This window comes from Neodiprion virginianus, chromosome 4, assembly GCF_021901495.1.
Source record: "Neodiprion virginianus isolate iyNeoVirg1 chromosome 4, iyNeoVirg1.1, whole genome shotgun sequence".
NCBI lineage: Eukaryota > Metazoa > Arthropoda > Insecta > Hymenoptera > Diprionidae > Neodiprion > Neodiprion virginianus.
This window is the reverse complement of record NC_060880.1, coordinates 17,032,430-17,047,248: the sequence shown is the minus strand read 5'-3', so window position 1 is coordinate 17,047,248 and position 14,819 is coordinate 17,032,430. Positions and strand designations below refer to the sequence as shown.

General features: G+C 33.8%; 1 protein-coding gene across 11 annotated transcripts in view; it reads left to right on the top strand.

The window, feature by feature from the left end:
• The window catches only part of LOC124302033 (glutamate-gated chloride channel), a 95,570-nt gene extending 81,032 nt beyond the window's left edge, over nt 1–14,538 (top strand). For 3 of the 11 annotated variants that reach the window (XM_046757783.1, XM_046757789.1, XM_046757781.1), the window contains 5 exons: nt 2,816–2,968; nt 4,225–4,439; nt 7,453–7,503; nt 11,065–11,199; nt 11,945–14,538. In XM_046757783.1, the coding sequence (XP_046613739.1) occupies nt 2,816–2,968; nt 4,225–4,439; nt 7,453–7,503; nt 11,065–11,199; nt 11,945–12,091 (701 nt within the window). In that variant the 3' untranslated portion in view covers nt 12,092–14,538. Of the gene's footprint in view, nt 1–1,777; nt 1,877–2,815; nt 2,969–4,224; nt 4,440–7,452; nt 7,504–11,064; nt 11,200–11,944 lie in introns of all 11 variants that reach the window. The other 8 variants (XM_046757787.1, XM_046757782.1, XM_046757788.1 and 5 more) reach the window with 7 other exon arrangements.
• Nucleotides 14,539–14,819: the final 281 nt, after the last annotated feature.

Sequence of the window (14,819 nt, the reverse complement as noted above, 5' to 3'; positions counted from 1 at the left end):
TGCTGAATAATTCCGCGCTGAGCGGTGGCAAAGGTGGCTATTTTTACGAAAAACTGGGCTACGTTCGTACCTATGTAGCATGCTGTATATATATGTATACATTTGAGTATATATATATATACATATATATGCCGAGGGCGGATCAATAAGCTAAACTAGCCGCTCCGGAAACCAGACTTAATTCGCGTATCCAGCGTCGTTGCAGAATTGTTTTTTTTTTCTAATCATTTGCCGCTACCTTCTCTTAGCTTTTTATCTCAAACTCCATCTGTAATTAAGGCTGAAGTGGAAAGGGCTTTTTTCAACTTTGATATCGAACCGTTACAAACGATAATTTTATTTCGGAGTATGAAAAATTTGGTGAACTGGGCTTGCGAATAAATTGAAAAATAAATCATATTCTCGTAATTCTGATATAAAAATTCGTCTATCTGTAATTTTTTCCAATCATTTTAAAGGAAAGGATTGAGACGTTCGTTTTTTAAGTTGGTTTGAAGTTTTCATTTTCTTATGCTCTCATTCATCCAAATTGTAGATTCCTTGCAAGTTTTTAATGCTGTCTTCATTTCTCACTCTCCGAGAACTAAAAACTGTCGTAACATGAATTTGCTGCTCGTTATTATCGGCGAAAAATACAATAATTGAATCATCGATTTGAATTAAATATTGCGATTCGAGTGACGAGCGTATACTTACCGATAGTGAAAACCTCGTATTTCCGGAAGTTAACAGAACTTATCGTCAATTTCACATGAGCGAGATACGTTAAGTAAAATAACACTCTCAGATCCTACACAAGAGAAAAGAGACTACAGGCTGCAAAAAATGTTATATTCCACATAATCATTACATTGATTGATACTGATTCGTTTTCCAGCGTTATTTCAGCGCCTTGTAATCACGCACATACATTCATTATAGTGAACACGTACAAATTATACAATCATACTTTCACATCATGCGCATAGGCAGATAGAGCTTTGGCTGTGCTTGTTGGTATATGAACGTTGATTTTTCGCTGTAGATCATACGATTGTTTTCTCGTTTTATTTCTTTTCTCATCAGAAATTAATTTGTTTCGCCGTGGTTCGATTCGTCATTGACGTACTACGTACAATGAACTCCTATACAATTATACACACATACAGCATATTCACATATGTAATACCTGTATAAATTTAAAATAAAAATAGGCAATCATTATAACCGTATTACATAGTATGTATATTGTAATACGTAACCAATACCGAAAGCAAATGTTTCATTTCACCGAATGAAACAGAAAAAATTCTTTCGTTTCACTTTTTATCGATGATCAGTTGTTGGAATTATTTATTCCGCCACATTCTTATTGTACGTGATTCGATATTATTCGCGAGGATCCAACCACGGTGAAGCGCTGGTATGCTTGGTCTAGATAGAAATTAGTGCGATGGTGTGGTGAAATAGTGAGAGAGAAGAATTTAAATGCGTAGAAAAACGAAATTCAAAGTAACAAAATAATAATAATAACAATAACTATAATAGTGGAAGAATAATTTGGCAAACTCTGAAACTTTCTATTCACATTGTATATACCTATCTGTATATCTTATAAACGATGGAATAACGATTTTAATATATACATTAGAATAGTGTAGAAAAAAAAAAAAAATTGTTGGAAGTAAATTGAAAAAGGGAAACAAGAAAAACAGACAAATAGAAGAAGATAAGAAAAAATGGAGGTGAGTGAAGATCGTTAGGGAATCGGAGGCACATAGGAGCTGTTATGTTGCAGCTGACGGACAGCTGATACCTGACTACGAGGATGATGATGAATTCGATGAATTTGGGGACTCAAAGTGTTCGCTGTGCCAGCGCAGGTTTGAGGAACAAGGTAAAAAGCCGCCTTATCCCCGATCCCTACGTATATACAATGTGCACATATGTACACGTTATGTACACGTTAAAAGATGTGTGAAGCTAGGAAGAGAGAGACCGTTTTACAGTTTTGCACAAGGAGAATTTTACTTTGTAAACAAGAATTGAACAGAAAAAACCGGACCAAGCTTACCAACGCCTAACGACTAAATCCTCCACCAAATTTCATTACTCTGACACTTTCCTCTTCGATTCTGATGCGATATCGGCCATTGATTTTTATCTCTGATTTCTCCTCGTTTTTTTTTCATTCAAGTATTCATTTTTTCATTTAATCCGTTTCTGTAACTGTCTGTGATAAACTTTAGCACATATTCGCTAAGTTTTTTAAAAGTAAATCTGTGTTATACGTAAAACCTACACTACATGAAACGTCATTTTTGTGCATTCAAAAATATTTCATTCACACTGAATTATACAAACATTTATTGAGTTGTAACGATCAAATGATACGAGATGAAAGAGAAAGAAAAAATATTGATACCGTTATATTTATTTCCTGTCGCTAATGTTGCTACTGTTATTATTATTGTTATTATTATTAACTTTATTTCGATTTTCTTGCAAACTGTTTTTATATGTTTAGGTTGATGCTTTGTATGCTTGCAGCCGTAGCTATTCCATCAAATACTTTGAAAACATATCGGCGTGCAGTATACATTGTCGACTGTGACCCGAAAAAATTTGCAAAAATCATCAAAATGATTAATCATGGGTTAATTTCAGTCTTCACGTATTCATATTAGCTAGAAATAACTTAGAATTAAAATTCAAAGAATGGGAGAAAAGATAGTTGTAGCAGCTTGAAAATACAAGTATTTTGCGTCACAAACTTGTTACTTAATCGTTATAAATTTGAGAAAAAAATATTGAGATTGGTCTATTCGTAATCCAGGTAATTACAGTTGCTTGAAAGTTGATCTCATTTTCACGAGAGATCGAGCATTCTACTTCACCACCGTCTTTATACCCGGAATCATCCTGGTCACGAGCTCTTTCATCACGTTCTGGCTCGAGTGGAACGCGGTGCCAGCGCGGGTCATGATTGGTAAGTTCTTTCGTCTTTGTGTGAAAGTAGAAAGAAAGGAGAGACAGGTAGGAGTGAGAGGCTAATTCCCGCAACTGAAAACGTATCACGAATATGCGTAACACGCGAATAATAATTCGGACAGCGATCGAAAAGTCAATATGGCCGCCGTTGAGCTCCACCTGAGATTTTGTTTCGATTGTCAAAACTTTGCAAGCACTCAGCGCTCATCGATTGATAATTCGTTGGAACAAGGACGATGGCACGAATATTTCGGTACAAAATTTTGCATTCTCTAAATGGCTAACAACCCGGAATTCAGCAACTGCGTTGTGCGTGGGGTAAGCAGAGCGACTTTGTACCGCGGTCGATAACGTCACGCATATTGTCGGTCTGACTCAAGCCTCGGGGTTCAATCGTGTACCAGTAGCTGCTCCTTATCTTGATCGACCCTCTCGTACCTGGATGAATAATAATAATAACAATCCGCATGCAGTGAGTGCCAAGGGGCACGCTTTTCTTGAGGAGCCAGATTCCGCCCAACGATATAAATGGAACACGAAACGTCGTACTCACACACTCCGTCGCTTCGAGAACCTTGTCCGCGACTTTCTTGCATGAGACCCTAAGTTCTCAACGATGATGGAACGGAACGCACGCAGGACCCTGACCCGAAAGCGCCTATCGCGATTACGAATTCCGTGGTTTTTACCGGGAAAGATTCTTGTCGTGACCTTGATTCGATATCCGAGTTCTACAAACCTCTACGATTCAAAGGGACCAACAACCCAGAGGCAAAAAATTGTTCGGAGTTACACTTAACGCGTAACCCGTTAATTGACCATCAGGGCCAATTGTGCATGCTAGTACGAAACAGCGTACCTAGATTTTTCACTTTTTTTTTTTTTTTTTTCTTTTACATTCTTACGTTACCACAAGAATGAAATCTCTGATTCACTAAACAAAATTTTGCTGATACATGAGCAAGCCTTACTTTGAAGAAAAACGAATAAAGTCTGAAGAACAATTGTTGAAAATTCTTCAGACTCGCCGTTTTTCGTTTTCATTAAGGCTGTGCGATCAGTCGAAGAAACAGTTTAACGAATCGATTACTCGAATTTCGATAAAATGGTTGATTGAAACAACAATAATCGAAGTATATGATGAATTTGTATTTAATTCAATTAAATTCAATCTGATTCTTCGATTCTATTTGAGTTGTTACCGTTCGTTTTTTGTTTTTTTCATTACCCTTCGTTTTTGTTTCAATATTACAGGGGTGACTACGATGCTCAATTTTTTCACAACCTCAAATGGCTTCCGCTCGACGCTTCCGGTCGTGTCAAATTTGACTGCGATGAACGTATGGGATGGTGTCTGCATGTGCTTCATTTACGCCAGCCTCCTCGAATTCGTATGCGTGAATTACGTGGGCAGGAAACGGCCTCTTCACAATGTCGTCTATCGCCCAGGCGAGAATCCCGTCACCCAGGTACTTTTCGAATATTTTTATACATGATACGTGTTTAGTTTACTTATTCATCCGGACTGTTTTTCTTATCTCTCTCGATTAGAAACTCGAACTTCACTTTTCAATCAGTTTGAAATTCTCATCAGAATTTATTACGCGCAAAATAATTTAACTGAGTAGAAAACGCTACTCGTTGAACTGTTATAAAAAAAAAAAAAAAAAAAACGTAGTTCAATCGGTTCATGTTGTGTCAAATTGTAATATTTCAATAATTCCGATCCCCAACCAGTTGATGAGGAATTTTACAGTTTTACAACGAATCTTATCGTAAATTTGCGAGTTACCTGCACAACAATAAACCTGCTAAGTGTAAATTATATGAGGTGCGAAAGTTATTTATAATATTCAAAATTTCGTTCAACACGTTTCTTACAATTTTGAAAGAAAATTTTTCACACAACAATTATTATTGCTCAATAATTTTTCCTTACTTTATTGTTTGTATCGCGTAAAATCACTGCCATATTACGAACGCGACCTTAAAAAAATGAATTACCTGTAATAAGCTGTTGCGTTGTACGAAACATTAACGGTTCATTAGAGTAAAATTAGGCAAGACTACGAATATTTATCGAAGAAAAAAAAATATACCGTACGGTAGACCGTTATGAAATTATTTCGGTTCCTATGTACTCGTAACAATTTTTTTTTTCGTATATCTTGTGGTTACAAGGGCAAATGCAATACGTTTCGCTGAAACAAAAAAGCATGCGAGAAGACAAACTTGTAGTTGACTATCCTACATGTAGTCCTTCTAGTCAAATTATCGGTTGTATATAATATAAACGCGTTTCTAAGAGAAACGTAACACCTACAAAAGAAAAAAACAAACATATTTATAAAGAATTCGCGCAGTTAAACTGAATGTCTAAAAAAAAAAAGATTTAAAAACTAATTATGTATTTCTTTCACCAGTCAATATTCCATTTCGTTGATTTGTCAAAACTGATTTATCTCGTGTGATCATGATCGTTACTTGAATGCTGTTCAATATTTTTTTCGAAATTCACGGTTCCTTCCTTATTTTCATTAATTATTTCTAAAAATTATTTACACCCATTCAAGTTTCATACATTTTTTAATTGTTCTGTCTCGTCAATTGTTGTCAGCGCTTCTGATCATACACGATATATATTATGTATTTGTACACACCGGTTCATGTACTTCTGTAACTTGAAATCAGTAGTTTCGTTTTATTACTTTTGTCGGGTCTTGATCATTGTTTTTGTTATCACGTTTTCTTAGTTTGTTAAATAATTTCTTTACTCCCTCACACTTCCTTCGGTTATGTCAAACACATTCGTGCACCTGCAATTATATATTGGTGTGACGCACAATGTACGTATTATATTATATAATTAACATACATTATGTATAATATAATACCTTACAATAGAGTGTTTGTAATTGAAGCTGTTTGTTGCAAAGTTTCAGCATCATATTTACGTATTATATCTGTCGTGTTGTTTCATTTTTTTTTCAATCATTCTTGCGTATACGAAAGCTGCGTTACACTCATGCCGTAGAATTCATTGAGAAAAATTGACTTCTATTTTCATCATTAATTAACACGGATATTAGGAGAAATATTCAAAAATTGAGCATTCAATTTCACGTTTCAAATACACTACACAATCTCGATTGCAAAGCGCTGCGGACCTTGCATGCTCTGTTACTTTTCTTTCCAACTATTCAATTTATTCGATTCTTGTTTTCTATACAAATACTGAATACTTCTTCCAGAAATTTGCGTTCACAACGCTATCGTATACCATGTATAAGAATTTTTTTTCAACCAGTATAATAATTCCCAATCATTTTCTTCGTCATTTGTTACAATCTTCTACAACACTGCCATTATGCAATATATGTATAACGACGTGCGTAAGCATAAAGTTTAGTGCAGGTACTTAGGTTATTATACCGTTTCCTAATTTTTTTTTATGTTGCACGAATGAGAAATATTCTGTAATGACATTTTAATCTATGACTGCTAAAGCATCATCGTTTTTTTTTTCTTTTTTATCAGAGTGTAATGCTAGAAATCCTCCGATATTTTCATACACTTTTGGGGAATGAAATACTTTCTTCAGCTAATTTCACCGTCACTGACGAAAAAATTGTCAAACTTGTAGTTTCTCAAAGTAAACTAACTGACGTAACGCCTTAAATTACTCTCAAATATTCATCTGTTTTCTTGAAAAATGTTGTCACCCAGTAAAACTTGAAACCACAAATGTGACGAGCGTAGTTTTTATCCTTATCTCAAATCTTGAATCGATTTCATCTGACGTGGAATTCCGACGGAGTTAGCCATAGTTAAATTTTCAAAATAACTCCAAAAAGGATTGATCACAGAAGGTAACAAAGAGAAGAATTTCCGTAAAGGTTTAGAATTTTAAAGAGGTAAATTAAAAATATTATTCATTATTGTGAAGAAAGTCGAATTAACAAAAAAAAGAAAACCATTTTTGAGTCGGTATAAATTCATATAGAATTCAACCTTCTGGTATTGGAAACTAAAATGTGATGCGAGGCGAAATTCATTTTCCTGCTTGTTAACAAAATCTGATTTTTTCAATAAATGTCCTTCGTTTGTTTGTTTGTTTGTTTGTTTTTTTTCAAATTTATTTCTTCTTCTCCGGCGAGTATATACGATTTGATTTACACTATTTTTCAATGTTTTCATTTGTTTTCTATATATTGTTTGAATGATATTCGAATACAGATAATCTTGCAAAGAAAGTGATTTTCAAAATTCCGCAATGAAATCTCGAGCGTGCAAAAATGTATTAAAAGTCGTTACTGCACGAATGGATCGTGATAAACGATCCGAGTTTAAGATACGAATGAAATGTCAGGGCTACGATAAAAAGATCTCGGGAAGACAGGTTGATAGATAATTAAGTGTGATTTGGCTGATGGAAGGTTGGTGAGATGTAAGTCTCTTTGTTTGGTGTCTGTGATGTTGCAGCGGCTCCCGGCGGTGCTCAGCAGGATAGGCATAATATTGGCCAGCCCCCTGGTAAGATCCCCTTTCACCCTCGTCACAGTCGCGACATTCCGTATTACATCCTTGACCGGAACGCCGCGACTCTCAAAGAATTTTCAAAAAATTCAAACCAAAAACGAGCAAACGAGGTTTGAACAAAAACTCTACTCGAATACGCGGAGTTGATTATTTTCTGTAACGAATATAGAAAAATCCGGTAGCAAGAACGTTGGAAAGTACCTATCGAATTATTTTTCTTCTCTTGTTTTTTAAGTTCTTTCTTCCTTTTTTTTTTTTTCTTCTTCTCTCTACTCTCGTCAGTCTTTTTCGCATCGCGGTGTAATACGAAATGGCGCAACCGTGCTTTATACAATACAATACATACATACATACATACATACATGCATATGTATACTTTATATATTGCCGTATGTGTTTCTTAATGCATAACATGTATCACGAAAGCATTTACCTGACTGCTGATCTCTAGAGCTGGGCATTTCAACCTTTACGACGTATAAATCGTAATTTATCTATTGTGCCTTTTGAATTCCGAACACCCCGCACGTCTCGCATGAAGATAATATATCATATATTTTAAATAGGGAATTCGGTACAAGATTTACCAGTCTCAAAATCTCACGATCTTTGATTTTGTCCGCGATTTTTGAATTTAATGTGAGATCCTCTCATTGATTGATAAAAGGACAACAAGTTGACGCAATCTTACTGATGTATTTTCGGAAGGAATTAGTGAAGAATATGAAAAAAGTAGTATTCGATTGAGTTTTATATCAGAAAATATTCTTGTTGGATAAATTTCGAGAGTTTTTTTATTGCTGGTGCTGGGAAAACAGTATAAAATATTTGGAATTTAATCAAAGTTTGTCAAGATCTGAGACTAATCAAAAGTATTGAATATCTCAATTTATGTATATAATATAATATATATTTATGTTAGCCATGAATTATAAACCCAGCAGCAACGTTATGGTGTCAAATTATGACTTAGAGAAACTAAAAAAACACTAACCGCATAGTCAGTTATTATTTTGACTGGCTTAGGGCGGGCCACAGATGCTCATTATTTTATTGCATGAATGGAAACCTACTGAATTTTCCATGAAGTTTTCTGATTAATTTTCAATGACTTGTCTATTACAGATCATAGTTGTTACAATATGACATATTTTATATACTAATTTCAATCATTATTTCATTTGTCAGCTTTTATTTGCATATAACGCATGAGTTGTAGAAAATTCATAAATACGTCTGATCATTTGAAGAATAATTGCAAAACGCGACCACATCTTTTCTTTACAGTAATCATGACGATAAATTATAAAAAGACGTAAAAATCTCCTGACTTGTCTATTAATTTTCGCTTCTCGCATTTCATTGTACTTAAGTTTGCGATTTTTGATCGAAAAATAAGGGCGTCAATTATTGCTTTCTCGATTTTGTGTTGACCATTATTCATTTACCACGGCATGTCGGAATTTCGTTATTTCTTAACATTCTTCCATGCAATGAGCTTAGTTTGTACGTATTATTTCTGCTTTTTTTCTATCTGTTTTACCAATAGTTGTGACAAGCACGCACGTAATTCGTTATTGCTGCACTTCCGCTTTGCCGTGTATTGTATCTATTTACTACTTTGACACATCGTCCGCACTTTTCGTACGAAATCTCATCAAATTTATATTCAAAATAAATCATTAAGAAAATAATTATAATATAATAATTGAACATCGAGATGTAACAAAAAATATCAGATATGCATTTTCTCAAGCAAAAAATAACAAAAAACAAAAAATATATAAAACATAGGTTCGTGGTTATTTTCTTTCCAACCTATTGCACGATATGCAAATTGAGGAGTAGGTTGTTTTATTCAGGTTCAAAAAAAAAAAACTGATCGATGCAAAGTTAATCTGGTACCCGTCACATTGCACTGAAATATAATCGATCAAATTGTGGAAGGTTGATTCTCGTATAATTGAATGCGACGTAGCGGCTTGGCGTTCCAACAAGTCACAGACTCAGAACACAATTTATTAATTTATCTATGCACGAACCGATATATCGAATGATTTATCAAAGAATGGTAAATTACAGTAGAATTAATATAAATTAACTTGAATTGAAAGTGACGAACTTTCACATTTAAGTTTCAAATTTAAGTGAATCAGTACATCGTAATAAGACATTATAGAATACTCTAAAACTCTTTTCAAGGATACTAAAAATTTTTTTCATCAAATTAACGGTTCAACCATCGTGAATCAATTTTATCTATATAGCGTAAAAATTTCAAAAACGGACGATCCAGGTTTTTGTTATCAGTGCAAATTTCGAATTAAAATTGTACCAAGTTAAATTTTTTCGAAGGGACCTAGAAGAAATCTATTAACAAGAAAAAATTGAAGCATAAAGCCACGTCGTCTTGAATAACTTCTTATTTTGCAACTGATTCATTGTTTCCAAACGAATTACTTACTCCAGAGTAGGTAGAATTCTCAACGTCTTATAAAATTACTCTAACTATGTATCAGGTCGTAAGGTATCGATAAAATAAAATACACGATAAAATTTGTTATGTCTACATACAAATATACGTGTATCTACTATTCATGAAACAATTTTGCAGTCAGATATTTTCCAGGATATTTAGGTGAAGCAGTTATTGCGAATTGTGCAGAAATATTACAAAAGCTTCTTCAATTGAACATTCAAATACATTTGAAACTATCATTTTAACGATCGAATAACGCGCCAGTTATTTGGATTCTTCGGTATAAAATTATAGACAATTCTTAGAAAGAACTAAAATATTCAACTTTAACACCGGCCAAACTTCAAATTCATTATTTTCTTCAGTTCTTCTATTAGCTATGAAATACTGTTTGATGATAACAAAAATTTGGCTACCCTTCAGCCAGTTAATTCGTTAAACAGAAAATAAATAACTACAGATAGGGACAAATATAATGCATTTCTCACTCTCGTTTTGTCGATTCGTTTATTTTTATTTTTTTTTTATATATACGACAATGATGATAATTTTGAAAAATTTTCACACCGGTTCGTGAATTATGAGGCCTTGAGTTGAAAAATCCATACTATCCTGAATTAGGGGATGGAAGAAAAAGTTTTCGAAAACATGTATTCGAGGATTCAATTGAAAACCGAAACCTCAATCTGTACGATATATCAGTACTAAAAAAAAATGTAGATACTATGCTGCGGCAGCATGTAAATTGTAATTGGAACTGTAAAATATAACGCATGCGTGAATTTTTTCGTAAAAATTCAGAACCAGAAGAAAAAGTAGAACACGTTTACGATACATAATTACAGAATATCAAGTGGGCGATCCGATTTTTCAAAACAAAAAAAAAAAATTAAATAAAAAATAAAAATAACAAGAATCAAAACTCGGCTAGCGATAACGATACTGATTATAAAAAAACGTACACAGGGGAAAAGAAAAAAGAAAAAAAAAATAGTAAAAATTTTTTCGAGCGAAAAATCACGGATCGCTCAAGTTCGAGTGAAATATAATTTTCTGCCACGGAGACCCTGTCACAGGGCGACAAGAAACGGGAGGGTGGCGGTGCAACGGTACCAGGTGGTGGAGGAGGGGCGCCGAATGAAATCGTCACCTGCACAAATTGCGGACCAAATCCATGCACGCACACAGCTACGAACGGATGTGCAGCCGAGGTATGCATCAACCCTTACCACACATACAATCATCTCACCCCTGTCTGGACGCAGTCTTTACGACATCCGGTTCAACCATTTAGCCGCATGGTTAAATCTTCGAATTATACGCGTTGAAGATTTTTAATTCATTTATCGTACACACGTCAATTTCGAAATTGCGAATGAAATTCTCTGCTGATTTATTGAAGAAATTTTATTTCGCGTCAGAGTTACAGAGTAAAAAATGTTGGAAAAATTGTTTAAGAGCAGAATGTATTCTAGGTTAGGTTAGGTCAGTTCGTATATCGTATTTATTGATAAAGAAAGGTAGTGTTTTGACATGTTCTTTACTCTGTGTTAATTTTGCTTTTACGAAACATCGGCCTAGATAGTTGGCGAAATCCCTAGCCATGTTGCTTTGCCGTGCTTGATAAGAATTTTTAGCAATGAACCAAAGGGAAAGAAAAGTTTCAGGTACTGGAATTACATTCTAAATTTGAACCATTTCATATACGATCGATTCGACTGTCTGGAATTTTTTTACAGGGAAATTATAGAGAAATCGGAAAATCCTATGCATGGATTTTAGATGAGTAAAGTTGGCCGCTGATCTAGTTCCGAACTAAGGACGAGTGCTGCCAACGTAAAAATAAGCGTGAAATTTCTCTATAATTACCCAATGGTCAATGTACATGTTTAGCTGTAGAGTTGTGATTCAATGTGTAGATGTTGCGTGAAACGACACTGTAATGACCCTGAGTAGTGCTGCTTTGTGCAGGTGAGAAAAAAGGAGCCGCCGCATCCGATAAGAGTGGCAAAAACGATCGACGTCATAGCGAGGATCACGTTTCCGACAGCCTACGCCGTGTTCCTAATATTCTTCTTCATCCACTACAAGGGATTCTCCTAGACTCTGGTTAATCTACGGTTGAAAATACAACGACGAAATTTCAAACCCTGAACGAGTTACGCGAATTATGCACGGAACGTACCGATTTGTGGCCGGCACGCTTTGCGAAGATTAATTATCGACGAGTCGATAATTGCTGCCAATATCACGTTTTACCGAAGAAAAACGAAGAAGATTAAAACAATATACCGCGCGAATTAAAATCAACTCGTTCCTGATGCGTTACTTATACACATACACACGTGACATTATTATAATAGCAATAAGAATTATACAGTGCGTACACATACCTAGTATATATAATAATAATGATAATCAATGAACAGTTCGTATATGATTGAAATGCGAAAAAATATACCGACGTAACTAGAAGAAGGAAAGACCGAAATTAAATGTGAATGAATCGAAATCATTGTGCAATAAATGCTTGATTTAAAGAAAAAACACCAAAAACAAAAGGAACATCGGGCAAAATGTATTTCATGGACCATTATAATTTACGGTATCGTAATAAGAGCGCCACTTTACAATTACACTTTACACTCACAGTATAATATAATGTCATGTGTATATTATACAATTGCATATGCACAGATATAATGCGTAATTTGCGGTAGTTATCGATAATATAAAAATAAACTTAAGAGGAAGAAGTTTGATAATCTTACGTCGAATTATTCGATTATTATAGGTGACATACTACGTCACACGCATAAATATATGACGAATAATCCCACGCAGCGTTAAGAATTATGAAAATGTAACGAGAATTTTGCTGAAATTATTTTCAAAATACTTTGATCTGAATACCTTCAAAATCCGATATTTCTGAACAATTCGGTGACAAATTCTTCTTTTCTGAAGAAGAATTTCATTTGACGGATAATGTATAATAACTTGTAACAAAGGAAGCATAATCGCATGATTTTATAGTAGCGAGCTTTGAAAAATATTACGCGACTTAGATTTCAACGGATTGTTGATAATTGCATCATATTTTACACGTGGATTACACTCGATGATCGGCAATACAAATTGTACTATTTAATATGATAAATGATACGGAACCGCAATTGATATTATATAATTGTTGTAATATTACCCATATAAATATCGGTGAAAATTAATTACACGTTATAATAGCCTTAACTGTTGCGGCAAAAAGTGCTTGATCAATTATTCGATTTTAGTAGTCTATAACAATTTGTCGACTGTCGGAACTACGAAAAGTAAAGATTGGGGAGTAGAAAAATAACGGAAATAGTCAAATTTGTACAATGTATGCATTTTTCGCAAACACTGTACGTGTATAATGTGAAAATAGTGAAACGTAACCTAAAACTTCCCGTACGCGTTTATACGGTTCGAATATTTTCATTTACAATCGCGGCGACAAAACGTCATAATAATTGGTACAATATAATGCATCTCGATACGGTTCACAACAAATGCGGGCGAAATTTGAAAACTTTCACCAGATTCTAAACTTGTACATACTAATATTTATAATATTTTATCGAAAAGAATAAAGTTTTTCATAATTCATAATTATCGATACAATAAATAATGAAGGTTAAACCTGTACTCTGAGTCTTGTAATGTACGGGGATATTGAGGGACGGGTGATGGTCAAGCTGTCGATCAAGTAATATTGGCACGACACGACGCAACACGATTGATTTTGCGCACTCCTTGCAGCCTTATAAATAAATGTTAATAAGGGTGAGAAATAAAAAAAAAAAAAAAAAAAAAACATAGCAAATACTCGACGAAAAGAACCAGAAACTGAAAGGAGAGATTTCAAAAGTTAAATTAAAATTCGTCATCACATTTGCTAAAATTAATTTTAATAATAATATTAATAATGATGATAAAAATTTACTATATAAATATCATAAATCAATTAATCACAAAATACGTGCATATAAATAAGGATACAATGAAAGTAAAGAAAGAAAATACCAAAGAAACAATTATTATGTGGTGCTTTTTAAACGCTACGCTTTACATCCAAAATATATAAATAGTAAATGAATGATAAATAAGCTTGAGTATTATATAATATGGTAAAAAAAATAACTAACGAACTATTATAATATAAAAGGAAAATTATGAAATTTTATTTCTGTAGCTTGAGTTATTACCGATTATGGTTATTGTCACTATCATTATCACTTTCGAACTTAACACGATCGTCATTACTGAAAGCCATACGTACTGTTTGTACCCAATATGTTACAGCAATATATATTAATACACAGACCAATCAATCCGCATATAAAAACAATGTTTGCATTGAATAGCTTAATGATAATTGATATAGTATTAGAGATTTTAGTATGTAGGGTGAACGAAGAAGGATGGTAGAAAAGTAAGAAAGAAAGAAAGAAAAAAAAACGCGTATAAGTCTCTAATTGTAAGTTACAATTTTACATTTCAAGATTATATTGTATAATATCCGTATATACATATGAATACCTTGCACGAAATTGACTGCCAAAAACCACGTTCGAAAACAATAGAAACATACAATACGACACAAACGGGAAACAAGAAACAGAAAAAATTCGGTTTGAGCACAGATCCATTTTTCACTTGATTATAATCGCGTAGAAAGTACGTATACCTTTTAGAAATTTTTCAATATGTACGTAATTACCGCGTTTGAAATCTGACGCTAATGTGTAAGATAGTAGATATTCATGGTATCAAAACTGCTAGATATTTA